Consider the following 14,757-nt stretch of genomic DNA (forward strand, 5'->3'; position numbering starts at 1 on the left):
GGTAATGAAAGTTTACAGAGACTTTGCGGCGGTTGTCATGGACCCGAGAGAGGTTCCGGGTCGTGACAAATACTTTGTATTTAAACAATCTTACAATCTTCCCACAAGCTCCTTACTTTATTTTTTTTTTCTCAAGAAAAAAGCAAGATGTTATGTGTCCAGTCCGGCAGAGATACAAAGTGCTGGTGCAAGTCTGTAGCAGAGAACATTAGCAGGAGACTTGTTATGGCAGATTACAACCTGCAGGTGTGTTCTAACACTTAACAGCAATTCAAAACATCAGGGAAATGGACCCAGTAAGCTGAAATCATTTGCAAGCCCCTCTCACTACGGTAAAGCACTAGCGCACAGTGCTGGACTCGGAACACAGCCACCTAACAGCCACAAAGCCAGCTCTAAACACAGACAAATGATAAAGCATGTTCCACCACCACGAAGCACCTCAGACAAGTTGGGACAATAGCAATAATTTACTCAATCCTTACCTAGTCTGGATATGCAAGGAACTATTTATAGTAACTTATTTTTTTCGCCATCACACTCATAAAATTTGGTACAAAGCAAATTATGAACTAAGTGTAATGATGTGATTCCAATGGGCATTAATTAAATTATACATGTATGATGATAGGTTGCATCACTATTTTTTTTTTTGTTCTTTTACTTTTTCTTTCATTTTTTATTGAAAATCCAAATAAACAAATTACTCAATCTCCAAAAACAAATTGAATCAAGAAGTGCACATCTCATAATAGTCATGAATCCGAATTTTATTTTTAATGAAAAGTTGCAATATGACTTTAATCTAAAATCACTTATTATCAAAATAGACAAATATATACATCAACTATTGAATTAAATACTTTTAAACGCATAAAAACTTTAAAAGAAAGTTAATTAGTGAGACACCGTTGTTGTAATCGAATTAAATGGATCTTTACTCACAAAATAATATTGACAAAACGAAATAAAAAACAATACCCAATGATTAATGTTTAACCTGCTAAACTTGCATTGATTTGGAAGACAATGGCCTTAGCATTTTGACCATTCACATAATTGATTCCAAGTCGTTGCATTTGTTTTCTATCTAATAAGAATATAATTGCCGAAATTATTATCTGCAAGTAACAAAATCAGATGACATTCATCTGCTTCAAATTTGCTTCACAAGTCACAATAATTAATCCCTTCAACTTAACATATCTTGATGTGTAAAACTCAAGAGAAATTCATATTAACACTAGCATATTAAATTTGCCACTTTTTCCATTAATGAAACCCGATCGTATGTTTATGAGACATCACTTATGATTCCTTCTATAGAATTCATTTATGAATGTCCTTCAAAGGTGCAGAGGGCTTAGAAGTTGAGTCCATTTTCTGCTCCCTCGATTCTCCGTACTTTGCAATAACTTTTTCAGTGCTTGCAGTTACTATTTCCTACCTATGTCGTACTATTTGTCTACTTCACCGGCAAAAGGATTCAAACAACAACAACAAAGAAATGAAAAGTTTCCATAAAACATAGTTACTAACGTCTTTCGGTTTCTGAGACATGATAGCATCGGCAATTCCGTCGGTTTCATAGTTTCCCTGTTATTTACGTCACCTTCCTTACCTTTCAGTGATACTGGTATAAATTTACCCCATGTTGCTAACTCTACACTTCCTGGAACTGTTCCCGCAGCTTCGGCTATTCACTCTAATTAACCGCTATTCGGCAGCCAAATTTCGATAGAAAAACAATGGCAGCAACAAAAGTTGGGAGGATCAAGCTGGGTTCTCAAGGCCTGGAAGTATCAGCTCAAGGTCTTGGCTGCATGGGGATGTCAGCAATTTACGGTCCTCCAAAGCCTGAAGCTGACATGGTTGCTCTCATCCATCATGCTATCAACTCTGGGGTTACCCTTCTTGACACCTCTGATGTTTATGGTCCCCATACTAATGAAATCCTTCTTGGCAAGGCCTTGAAAGCTGGTGTCAGAAACAGAGTTGAGTTGGCTACTAAATTTGGTATTCACTTAACTGAAGGCCAAAGGGAAATCCGTGGTGACCCTGCTTCTGTGAGAGCGGCTTGTGAGGGTAGCTTGAAGCGTCTTGGTGTGGATTGTATTGATCTTTATTATCAGCATCGTATTGACACCAGGGTGCCTATCGAAGTCACGGTTTGTTTTGTCTTTTGTTTTGCTCCGTCTCTAGTTGCTTTTCTTTTAAAGAAAAATGAGAGTTCTTGATTTTGGTATTGATTGACACCCAGATAGGAGAACTTAAGAAACTAGTTGAAGAAGGTAAAGTAAAGTACATTGGTTTATCTGAGGCTTCTGCTTCAACCATTAGAAGGGCACATGCTGTTCATCCAATAACTGCAGTGCAGTTGGAGTGGTCATTGTGGTCCAGGGACGTTGAGGAAGAAATAGTTCCTACTTGCAGGTTAGTTATTTTTGAATAATTAGTGATTTCCAATCCTAATGTAGTGTCATCTCATCCCTTTTAATTTTTTAGGGAACTTGGGATTGGGATTGTTGCTTACAGTCCTCTGGGAAGAGGATTCTTGTCATCAGGGCCTAAAATGGTGGAAACTTTGTCAAATGATGACTTCAGAAAGGTTTGTAGTTATTTTACAGTAGCAATTGTGCACTAGAAATAACTATCTGTTACTTTTAGGCATATCAAAATTTATAGTATGAAACTTGTTCTATAATTTTTTTTTTTGTTGGTGACAAAAATGTTGATCAATTTCTAGAGAAAATCTACATCAATACAGGCATAAAGAAACATTAGATGTTTTAGATTCGACAGCTACGTTGCTCTGCTAGATTTTCATCTTTGTTAGCCTATTCTGAAATAGAGATCTTCTGCCTGAATGTCAAGCTTCATGATCCCACAAAGGATATTCTTCTCAGAAATATGGAAAACATATTGGGCGGTAATCTTCATTGAACTTCTTACTGGCACACAGTTAACCACCTTAATGTCCTAATTTGCCTGTAGCACAGTCCTCCCCTTTAGTTATCTAAGTTCTCTCTTGTGGTCAATTTATCAATATCGTGAAGGTGAAGTTTCTACTATGGCAATAGTTTTACGACTGTCTAAAGCATCTTTCAATTTTCAAATAAAAACTTATTGAAGCTTGTGTATCTACTTCATCTGAGATGTGGCATGTGTCATCAATGACGGTACAACTGCAACATGTATTTGGGAATTTTGTGTCTAGCTTTTTCGAACTTAATTACCAAGTGATGTTTAAATTAGGTAATGAGCAATAGTCCTAATTTCAAAAAAGTAAAGTTAATGACTGGATAGCTACTTGTTTAAGACTTAGGATTGCATTGAAATCAGTTTGAAAAGTGCATTTAGTCTTGTATTGAAATTAAACAGCATCATTTGAAGATAAAATACAAGATCTTTTCTGTTGTTGGGCAATTAAATAAAGTGAGGTCTATTTTGACAACTAACTATGGCATGAGCTGAGAACTAAATCTTGAAATTAAATTAGCTAAAAACAACTTGAATTCCAAAATTGTACCATTTGCAGAAACTAATGCCCTGCTGCTGATTGTCTTTTTGTTTGATGACACAATCATTGTAATGGATATTCATTTATGACAGTATCTACCAAGGTTCCAACCTGAAAATCTCAAGCATAATGAACGCCTCTATGAGCAAGTTAATAAGATAGCAGCAAGAAAGGAATGCACCCCATCACAGCTTGCATTGGCCTGGATCCATCACCAAGGGAATGATGTCTGTCCCATTCCTGGAACCACCAAAATCGAAAACTTCAAACAGAACATTGCAGCTGTTGCCTTGAAACTAACACCTGAAGAGATGGCTGAGCTAGAATCCATTGCTTCAGCAGATGCCGTGAAGGGAGACAGATATATTGGAACTTTCGCTACCTACCATGAATCTGAAACTCCTCCCTTGTCTTCTGGACAGCCTGTATGAGGATTCAGGCCCTTCCACTCACTCACCACTTTGGTACAATTTTCATCATGAGTTATCGACTTAGCTAATGTAATGCCAGAGTGATGTGCTTTAAAATTTTGGTGAGTTTTCTACTTTATGTTTGGAAAATAAAGTGTTATATTGGAAGAATCATAGGTCCTGTGGTGATTGATGGCAAACTTGACTGTAGGTATCTAAGTTTGTCATGTTGAGATTGTCCACGTAAAAGAAAGTCTGATGTAAAAATGGGGACTTTATTTACCATTTCCTTTTCCAATGTCATCAAAATAATAATCAAACAAATCCACATATTTAATAAGGGCGAAAAGTATAATATTCTGGATGCATTATCCTCTTTCCAGATCCCTCATTTTATAATCCGTCGGCTAACTGGTAAAATAATTCTTCCCAACTCTTTGGTACTATTTGAAAAGAATTCAAAACAATATATAGTAAATTAAGAAAAAAAAATGGCTCCACGGTCAAATGTACCATAGTCTCTTAGACCTTTTGAGCCACTATGACATCGGCCCTTATGTCATCGGTTTCAACTTTTCCTGTTTTTTTAAGCCTCCCCTCAACTTTACACCTACTACTTAACCGTTAACACAGAACCGCGACTTCCTCGACACAACACTGACTGGAACTCCGCTGTCAGCCGCAACTTCAGCTAGCTATTCACTCTCGCCGGTAAAACATGGCAACTGCAAAAGTTGGGAGGATCAAGTTGGGTTCTCAAGGCCTGGAAGTGTCAGCTCAAGGCCTTGGCTGCATGGGGATGTCAGCTTTCTATGGTCCTCCAAAGCCTGAAGCAGACATGATCGCTCTCATCCACCACGCTATCAGCACTGGGGTTACCCTTCTTGATACCTCTGATGTTTATGGTCCCCACACCAATGAAATCCTCATTGGCAAGGCCTTGAAAGCTGGTTTTAGAGACAAAGTTGAATTGGCTACTAAGTTTGGTGTAGACTATACTGAAGGCAAGAGGGAAATCCGTGGTGACCCTGCTTACGTGAGGGCTGCCTGTGAAGGTAGCTTGAAGCGTCTTGGTGTGGATTGTATCGATCTTTATTATCAGCATCGGATTGATACCAGGGTTCCCATTGAAGTCACGGTTTGTTTGTGTTTTGTTTTCCGTCCCCTGCTTTTTTCTTTGTCATGATCTTGTTAAAATGAGAATTCTTGATCTTTTTATTGATTGTTGCCCTTTTCTATTTACCCAGATGGGAGAACTTAAGAAGCTAGTTGAAGAAGGTAAAATAAAGTACATAGGTTTATCTGAGGCTTCTGCTTCGACCATTAGGAGGGCACATGCTGTTCACCCAATAACTGCTGTGCAGTTGGAGTGGTCTTTGTGGTCTAGAGATGTTGAGGCCGACATCATCCCTACTTGCAGGTTACTTATCCATAAGACTAACAATTCTTTTTTTTTTTTTTAAATTAGTGATTTAGAAATCTTATTCTAGTGTGATTCCTTTTAATTTCTTAGAGAACTCGGAATTGGGGTTGTTGCTTACAGTCCTCTGGGGAGAGGATTCTTTTCGTCAGGGCCTAAAATTGTGGAAACTTTGTCCAATGATGACTTCAGAAAGGTTTGTAGCTATTTTTCACAATTGCATTTTTTTTCATAAGAAATACTAATCATCTGTTACTTTTAGGCATATCAAATGTTATATGGTATGATAGATTTTCTTAATCATGAAATGTGATCAATACTTGCATAAAAAAGTTTAGTAGTTTACAGAAATGACAAGAATTTTTTATATCTGACGGCTAAATATTTTTAATGCTCAAGTTGTACCGAAACATCTCCTCTTTGTTAGCCTAATCCGTATGAAGAAGCCCCGATTTATAAGTGCTTCAATGCTAGTAATCTTTTTCTTTCTAAGTTGGTGGGACTTACATGTGAATTGGGTTTATTTACATGTTGGTGTGTACTGTCTAAGTGTATATTCTCCAACTGTGCACTTGGGTAAGGGTAGACTAGTTAAGAATCCAAATTTGAGTATGTTCATAACCTGTTCCCCTTCTCTTTCAAGAAAACTTAATTTCAAAATGTAAAAACATGTTGGGTAGTAAATCTTCATTAGCTTCTTCTTAATAACAGAGGGCTGACAGCTAACTTTACCTTTATGTCCTAGCTAGTTTGCCTTTAATAAGCACCTTTCCCTTAAGTTATGCAAGTGTGTCTTGTGATCCATTGATTAAATGTTTTGAATCGACAAACTTGTATGACTTACAGAAATTGATGGTCTGTGGCTGATTGTCTTTATCTTTTATGACACAATCATTTGAAATGAATATCGAATTGTGACAGTCACAACCAAGGTTCCAACCTGAAAATCTGGAGCATAACAAACGCCTGTATGAGCAAGTTAATGAGATAGCAGCGAAGAAGGGGTGCACCCCATCACAGCTTGCATTGGCTTGGGTCCATCACCAAGGGAATGATGTCTGTCCCATTCCCGGAACCACGAAAATCGAAAACTTCAATCAGAACATTGGAGCTTTGTCCGTAAAATTAACAGCTGAAGAGATGGCTGAGCTAGAATCCATTGCTTCAGCAGATGCCGTGAAGGGAGATAGATATGGTGAAGGTATCTCTACTTACAATGACTCTGAGACTCCTCCCTTGTCTTCATGGAAACCTGAATGAGGCTTATACTACCATATTGATACAATCTTCATGTGAGGTAACACCTTGTATTGTGTTTTAAAATCATAAGTCTCTCCACTTTGTATTATGAGAGTAAGTGTTCTGTCACAAGTACAACGGGTTTTGTGGTAATAGATTGTAGCTGTCGAAGTGTGTCATGTTAAGATTGTCTGTTCCTAAGTAATTAAGCAAAATACAATTTTTATGATGAGGCAACACCTTGGATTGTGTTTTAAAATCACGAGTCTCTCTACTATGTATTCCGAGAATAAATATTCTGTCAGAAGTACAACGGGTCTTGTGGTGATAGATTGTAGCTATCTAAGTGTGTCATGTTCAGATTGTCTGTTCCAAGGTAATTAAGCAAAAGTTTGTCAGAAAATAAGGTGTTATATCAGAACTATCCTTGGTCTTCTGATGATGGCTGGCAACTTGATTGTGCGTTTCTAGGACAGAGCATCTGTCGGTTACAACCGAGCAACCGATCAGAACTGATTACAATAGCAACCGCCGGCTCAGTTATTCGATGGTGGTTGCTGGTGTCGGTTGTGACTGACGGTCTTGGGACCATCGCGGTTCAGCACTGAGGGCACTCTCCCCAACCGAACCGAACCGATAAAAAAACCGAGGAAACCTTCTTGCCACTCAACAACCTAACGTTCAACCCCTGATTCGAGCTTGCCCCGAAAAACAAGATCAAAGGCCGACCAAACTTAAGTGCCTCGATAATTGAACTCCAACCATAGTGAGTTAAGAACCCCCAACAGAGGAGTGAGCCAATATCCGTAGTTGAGGTGCCCAATCCTTCAACATCAAGCCCTTATCAGAAACTCGCTCCTCAAACCCTAGAGGGATTAATTTATAGTGTATTTCTTGAATTTAGATTAATTACATTACATAAATTACTAAATTATATTAGGTATAATTTATGAAAATTTTTTATTTTATTTAATATTTTTGTTAATCAATTTAATATATAATGTTTATTATTTTTAAAAAAAATAAATTATTGATTTTACATTCTTATAAATAATAATGCGATGTTTATTATTTTTATTAAAAAATTATATAGTGTTTACTTATATGGTTAAAAATAAATTTCATGGGTTAGACTAATTATTTAAACATGGTTACATGGGTTTGATTTTAATTAAAAATATAGATTTCACACACTTTTAAATCTAAGCCCAACACAAAATTTTCAACTTTTACTAACTTTGGACTATTTAAGTCTAGGTCTACTTAAAATTTCAACCAATTGAAATTGAGGTTGACTTCAATTGATCGGTTTTTCATTGTAATAGATCAGTTTCGGTCTATTGAAATTTTTCATCAATTTCATCGATTTTGATTTTTCCTGAAATCGACTAATACACTTCCGTATATGTTTTTGACTCGATCATGTTAAGAAAAACAAAGTGTTTCTGTTTTTCTCAAACATTTTGATCTCAAACATGCTTCCTTCTCTTTGATAATACGAGGAATCTCTCCCCCAACAAATTAATATTTGGTTTCACTGGACAGAGACTTATAGAAAATATGAGCATAGAAAAGGATAAAACGAAGACGGCCAGGTAATTACTCGCTGTGCATTCCAAAATGATCAAATAATTAGTTGCCTCCTTGGTCACTAAACATTATTATTTATTTATTTATGTATCCATGGGACCAATCTAGATCCTGTTGTCCCCACACCCTAAGCAATAGGTTTTCAATTAATTAATCCTAATTTTCCTTAGATTTTAGACCTTGGACGAGGAACTTAAGACTTTGGAACCACCGATGGATTTTGCTGGGAAATGGCCAAACAAAAACGAAATTGCCAAGATAAAAGGAATCCCATTACTACCTTAATTATTTGTTTTCTGCTTACCATGGACTCTCACAAACCACTAATTAACTTTTAAGTAAACATGTGTTTAGTTAATTGTTTTCAAACTTATTTGGAAAATCTAATATATTCGATCTAAAGCTACCAAAGTACGCAACTAAAAGTAAAGTTGCAAAAAGTTAAAACATTGTAATTATTATTATTATTATTATGTGTGAAATGATGAAGCGACATGCATGATGAACAGCTCTCTCTTTTAAAGTTTTTATTATACTTCCCACTAATTAAAAGGTGGATGATAAATAGATCATGCACTTGCTCACCGCAATGAAGAATATCATAATTTGGCCAAATATTACTACCAACTAGCTATTAAACCACCAAGCTGATCAACCCCTTCTTAAGGGAATGTATGCATTGGATTAATTCATTACTCTTTGCATAAGCTTTTAGGCTTCTAAATTGACATTAATATAGTCACTCTGATTATTGTTTTGCATAATCCAGAGTATAGGATTAAGATAAAATTAAAAAAAAATTGAGCCAACTATATATTCTTTAGTGTAGCGGCTGCGCCTTAAGATAAAACTTGAAGAGGGGATTAAACAATATTCACTGCAGTCAATAGAATAAACCATTGTCATGAATATAAAAAAAATATTAAATTATTAATGTCATAATCTAGCTAGTTCAGTTATACGTCTACAAAATCTTTTTGTTTGAATGGATTCATTAGCTAAAGCACCCATGGGCAGACCCCATTTTCTACTGAGCTAGCTACACTGGTTCATGAACCTTGTCCACAAGAGTTCAAACAGATTTTCCCTGGCCAGTCCCATGGCCGACAACAAGTTGGCATTGGCTTTGGTGACTATCGCTCATTTCGCTACTTTCTCTCCTATTAAATTCTTCCCACTCATTTAAACAAAAAGATTAATCTCGATTAATTTGTCTCCTTCTTTTGGTCTTTGGTAACGGTAATAATTATATTTAACATATAAGCATCGCATTTTCTCTATTTTTAATTTGTGGGACAGCAATGCAATGAAGTCACCACTCACCATCCCCCATGGATTAGGAAAGCTCGTATCTCTCTAATTAACATATAAAATACGAGATTAATTGAAAAAGGGATTGAGTTGATCGCTTTGATAGATCCACCTTTAAATATTTAAACATAAGTTGATCTTAAACTAATATAAAATTATGCAATTTTTAGTTAAACGAATTAGTCAAATAATCATCGTAGATTATCGTGGAATAATTTATTTTGTTCCCGAAAATGATTGCATTAAGACCCGATAGCTACCACATGCCTGACCCATGGCGGCTCCGGGATGTGTAGAAAGTCACTGTATGATTGCAATCTAGAAAGCCAGCATTGACTGGCCTCTCGTTAGTGCTTGGATAATAAAAAAAAAAGAGATCAAATTATACATGTCTGAGTTTAGATACGGTGGCGGCACCATTTTCTTCTTCACCCTGTGACCACACTCTTTAAAGAGTAAATTAACTCTTCACTATATCTGCATTTATTTGTTAATACATGTATTTATACAAGAGTTGAATTGAGATACAAGAGTTGGCTGAGCATTTTTAAAGGGATTGGCTAACCTATCGGCTAAAAGAATTGGAGAAGATATGTACATATCAATTTGAGAAGATAAAGGAGAGAATTAAGGAGATATGGGAAAGGATAAAGAAGGAGAGGATTAAGGATAAAGGAAATTGCAATTGTTATCTTCATTACTCCCCCTCAAGTTGGAGTGTGAAGAGTTGAAGTACCCAACTTGCTAAGTAACTCATGAAAATGGTCACGCCCAAGTGCCTTAGTAAAAATATCTGCTAGCTGAAATTTTGAAGTGATAAGTTGAGGAATCAAAGTTTGAGATTGAATATGCTGGCGAACAAAATGACAATCAATTTCTATGTGTTTCGTACGTTCATGAAAAACTGGATTTGCAGCTATGTGGATGGCAGCTTGATTATCACAAAAAAGTGGAACTAGATTAGAACAAGGCACTTGTAGGTCTCGTAGTAATTGTATTAACCAAATGATTTCATTAGAAATAGTGGCCATTGCTCTATACTCTGCTTCTGTAGATGAGCGTGAAACAACTGTCTGTTTCTTGGATCGCCATGAGATTGGTGATGACCCAAGAAATATAATGTAGTCAGTAGTAGATCGACGGGTGGTAGGGCATCTTGCCCAATCTGCGTCACAATATGCCCGAAGAGACAATGAATTATTGGAAGGTAACAAGAGTCCTTGACCTGGAGCATTCTTGAGATATCGAAGCACACAAAAAACTGCATTTAAGTGTAGTTGCCGAGGATTATGCATAAATTGACTAAATAAGTGCACAACATAACTAATATCTGGCCTTGTGATAGTGAGATAAAGCAGGCGTCCAACAAGTCGTCGATAAAGCTCAGGGTTAGAACAAAGAGGCTCAGTGTTAGATGCAAGCTTGTGTTGTTGGTCTATTGGAAAGGATGAAGGCTTGCTGCCCATTAAATCACATTTGGACAAAATATCCAATACGTACTTGTGCTGGCTTAAAACTATGCCAGAAGGAGAACGAGCAACTTCTATGCCAAGAAAATATTTCAATTTTCCAAGATCTTTGATGCGAAACTTCTTGTCCAAATAACGCTTTAGTTTGACAATACGGTCTAAATCGTTCCCTGTGATTATCACATCATCTACATATATCAGAACAACAATGAAAGCTGGCCCTCGATGAAACAAGAAAAGCGAATGATCTGCACCAGATTGACAAAAACCAATGGCTAACAAGGCTGTAGTGAATTTTTAATACCAATTTCTCGAGGCTTGTTTAAGTCCATATAAAGATTTCTGCAACTTACAAACACGTTGCTCCCTCTTTCGAGTGAATCCTTGTGGAACCTTCATATAAACTTCCTCGTTTAGGTCTCCATGGAGAAATGCATTGTTGACATCCAGTTGATGTAATTCCCAATTCTGTACTGAAGCTACCGCAAGCAAGCATCTGACAGTCACTAGTTTAGCCACCGGTGCGAAAGTTTCATGAAAGTCTACCCCTTCTATCTGAGTATAACCTTTAGCAACTAGACGAGCCTTATATCGTTCCACACTTCCATCTGGGTTGTACTTAATTTTGTACACCCATTTAGAATTGATTGCTGGCTTCCCAAGTGGTAACTTACTCAAAACCCATGTTTTATTTTCTTCTAAGGTTGAGATTTCTTTTGCCATAGCATCCCGCCAATGAGTATGTTTTATTGCCTAATGAAAATTAGTTGGCTCATCGGTTGAAAGGATGGCCGCCAAAAAAGCATTGTGATCACGTAAAAATTAAGAATAAAAGATGAATTGTGAAAGAGGATATACCGTAGAGTTGGCCTTGGGTGTGGGAGTGTACGTTGAAAAGGACGATGTGAGAGAGGGAGGCAAGGCAAAATCATAATCTGTTAGTTTTCTAGGAATCTGACGAGCTCTTTTTCTTGTCATTACTGAAGTATCTACTATAACAGTAGTACCAGGAGCAGTACTTGGTTGCTCTATTTGCTGCCTAAGTGACCCATTTGCATCAATGGTACACTCTTCATTGCTTAATGAATGATGTTGTCCAATCTCGTCTAACGTGCCTGTATCATTTAATTCGCCAGATCTAGCTGTATCATATGACTCGCATGGCTCAGTTTCAAGATGGCCCCCACTGTCTCCGTGTGACTCGATCATACTCGATCCTTGCGCTAATTTATCAAATGGGTTCAGATAAGAACACATGAATGATTCATCAGAAGTGTGAACTTGGATATTAGGATTTGTTGAAGTCCAAGATGCCAGTATGTGTGTTGTTGGAGACCCATCAATTTCATTGCTTCCTTTGGTCAATGCACTAGGGAAAATATTCTTAAAAAATTGCACATCACGTGAAGTATAGATTTTCTTATCTTCAATATCGAATATTCGATACCCTTTTTGTCCATGGGGATAACCCAAGAAAATACCTGGTTTGGAGCAAGGTGCAAATTTATCACGTGACTTGTTGGTGATGAGTCCATAACACAAGCATCCAAAAGTTCTGAGATGTTGGTAGGTTGGTGATCTTCCAAACAAGATTTCGTATGGGGTTTTGTTCTTCAAAACTGATAGTGGCATTCTGTTGATTAAGTATGCAGCTGTTAGGACACATTCACCCCAAAATTTTATGGGTAGATATGCTTGGAAGCGTAGCACTCGTGCAACTTTTAACAAGTGTCTGTGCTTTCTTTCTACTCTCCCATTTTGTTGTGGTGTGTTTGTGCAGCTTGTTTTGGCGCTCAATTCCATTCTCATTGTAGTAGGTAAGTAAATCACTGTGTTTGAATTCCATCCTATTGTCGGAACGCACAATTTTCACCTGTGTATTAAATTGAGTTCGTAGCCATTGGTAAAAATGCAGTAAGTAATCACGTGTTTTTGACTTATGCTTCATCAAATATACCCAGGTGGCCCGACTGTAATCATTAACAATGGTTAGAAAGTAAACAGCCCCAAATAATGATGGAGTTTTATAATCTCCCCAAATGTCACAATGAATAAGTTCAAAAATTCGACTAGATTCATAAGTACTGGCAAAAAATGGCAAACGATGTTGTCGTGCTCTGCAACAAGCATCACAAAATTTATTTTCCTTAACATTAATAGATAAATCCCCAATAAAAGATAAGCGATTCATTGGCAAATGCCCCAGTCTCCGATGCCACATATCTGCATGCCTCATATTACTTGCCATTAGTGCCTTGCCCTCTCTTATTGGTTCCAAGTAGTAGAGTCCATCACGCACCCTACCCACTCCAATCGGCCTCCTCGAAGATAAGTCCTGTATAACACAAAATGTAGGTTAGAACGTGAGCACACAATTCAAATCCTTGGTTAATTTGCTAACAGATAACAAATTAAAATTAAAATTTGGAATGCCAAAGACTTGATCCAAGACCAATTGTTTATTCAATTTAACATGGCCTAAAGCTTGTACGGGGACCATTTCTTCATTGGGTATTTGGATTGGAGGAAAATTAGGCTTGTGCTTGACATTTGTGAAAAGGCCCAAATCCTTTGTAATGTGGTCTGTGGCTCCATTGTCTATGACCCATGGATCATTGTGTCTCTCTTTCTTACCCGCATTCTAATTGGTGGTATTGGCTACCTATGATGTCGATTGAAGGTTTGGTGTATTGCCCACACCCAACGCAGCAAGCACTTGAAGAATTTGCTATTGTTGTGCCTTTATTCCCGAAGTTGAGATCGAGGAATTGGTGTCTCCAATTGTGGCTGCAATAGCCGAACTGTTGTTACTCTGATCCACGCGTCTTCCTCCTCTGCTTCGACTCCGATCTGATGGCCGACGATTCCAATTTTCTAGGTAACCAATAATTTCAAAACATTGCTCTTTTGTATGCTTGGGCTTTCCGCAATGAGCGCAATGAGTGCAATGCACTAGTTATGTTTTCTCCTCAAAACGCCGATTCTGGCTTCTCTTGTTATTTGCAACAGCATGCCTTGACGTCATTGCTTGATCTCTGGTCACCTGTCCTGCCAAAAATGCAGCACCTTCAACAGTTGGGACTCGATTTACAGCTACTTGTCTTTGTTTTTCCTCCTGCGCTGCTATGGAGTATGTTTTCCTCAAACTAGGCAATGGGTCAACGCTAAGTATCTGAGACCTCACGGTGCTGAAGGTGTCATCTAATCCCATGAGAAAATCAAATACTTTCTCTTGTTCTTGCATATCTTCCATTTTCTTCGCTGCTCCACACGTGCAACCACATGTACATACAGGAATAGGATTAAAAGCTTGTAATTCACCCCAAACAGTTTTAAGCTTACCGTAATAAGATGAAATTGATGACTTTTCTTGTTGCAATAGTGCAATCGCACGTCTCAACTCGTACATACGTGGAGCCATTCTTTGTGTGAATCTTTCCTGCAGATCTGCCCAAACCTCATGAGTTGTGTCCGCATGAGCCGCGCTGCTTTGGATCTCCTTTGCAAGTGCATTTATTAACCAGAAAAGCACAATAGCATTGCATTGGACCCATGAGTCGTAATCTTGGGAATTGACATCCGGTTTGACTATGGTCCCATCTACGAATCCTGCTTTGTTCTTTGATCGTAATGCATTTAGAAAGCTGCGCCTCCAGGTAAAATAATTTTCACCATTCTCGTTAAGAGGGTGTGTGACAAAAGTTAAGCCAAGATGATCTGATGAATGCAAAAAGTATGGGGACTTAGTATCAATTGCAATGTTGTGTGATGCGTTTGCAGATGATACCAAGGTCACAT

At 37.5% G+C, this 14,757-nt stretch overlaps 2 protein-coding genes across 2 annotated transcripts; both read left to right on the forward strand.

Annotated features, from left to right (window-relative positions):
* LOC18602566 (auxin-induced protein PCNT115) lies at nucleotides 1,638-4,161 on the forward strand. The gene is made up of 4 exons (XM_018119244.1): nucleotides 1,638-2,168; nucleotides 2,261-2,433; nucleotides 2,506-2,608; nucleotides 3,613-4,161. Exons 1-4 carry the CDS (start codon nucleotides 1,749-1,751, stop codon nucleotides 3,949-3,951), a joined length of 1,035 nt encoding a protein of 344 aa, XP_017974733.1. The 5' UTR covers nucleotides 1,638-1,748; the 3' UTR covers nucleotides 3,952-4,161.
* Nucleotides 4,453-6,919, forward strand: LOC18602567 (probable aldo-keto reductase 2). Its single transcript, XM_018119240.1, has 4 exons — nucleotides 4,453-5,068; nucleotides 5,178-5,350; nucleotides 5,444-5,546; nucleotides 6,272-6,919. Exons 1-4 carry the CDS (start codon nucleotides 4,649-4,651, stop codon nucleotides 6,608-6,610), a joined length of 1,035 nt encoding a protein of 344 aa, XP_017974729.1. The 5' UTR covers nucleotides 4,453-4,648; the 3' UTR covers nucleotides 6,611-6,919.

The sequence above is a fragment of the Theobroma cacao genome, chromosome 4 (genome assembly GCF_000208745.1).
Source record: "Theobroma cacao cultivar B97-61/B2 chromosome 4, Criollo_cocoa_genome_V2, whole genome shotgun sequence".
In the NCBI taxonomy this organism is placed as follows: domain Eukaryota; kingdom Viridiplantae; phylum Streptophyta; class Magnoliopsida; order Malvales; family Malvaceae; genus Theobroma; species Theobroma cacao.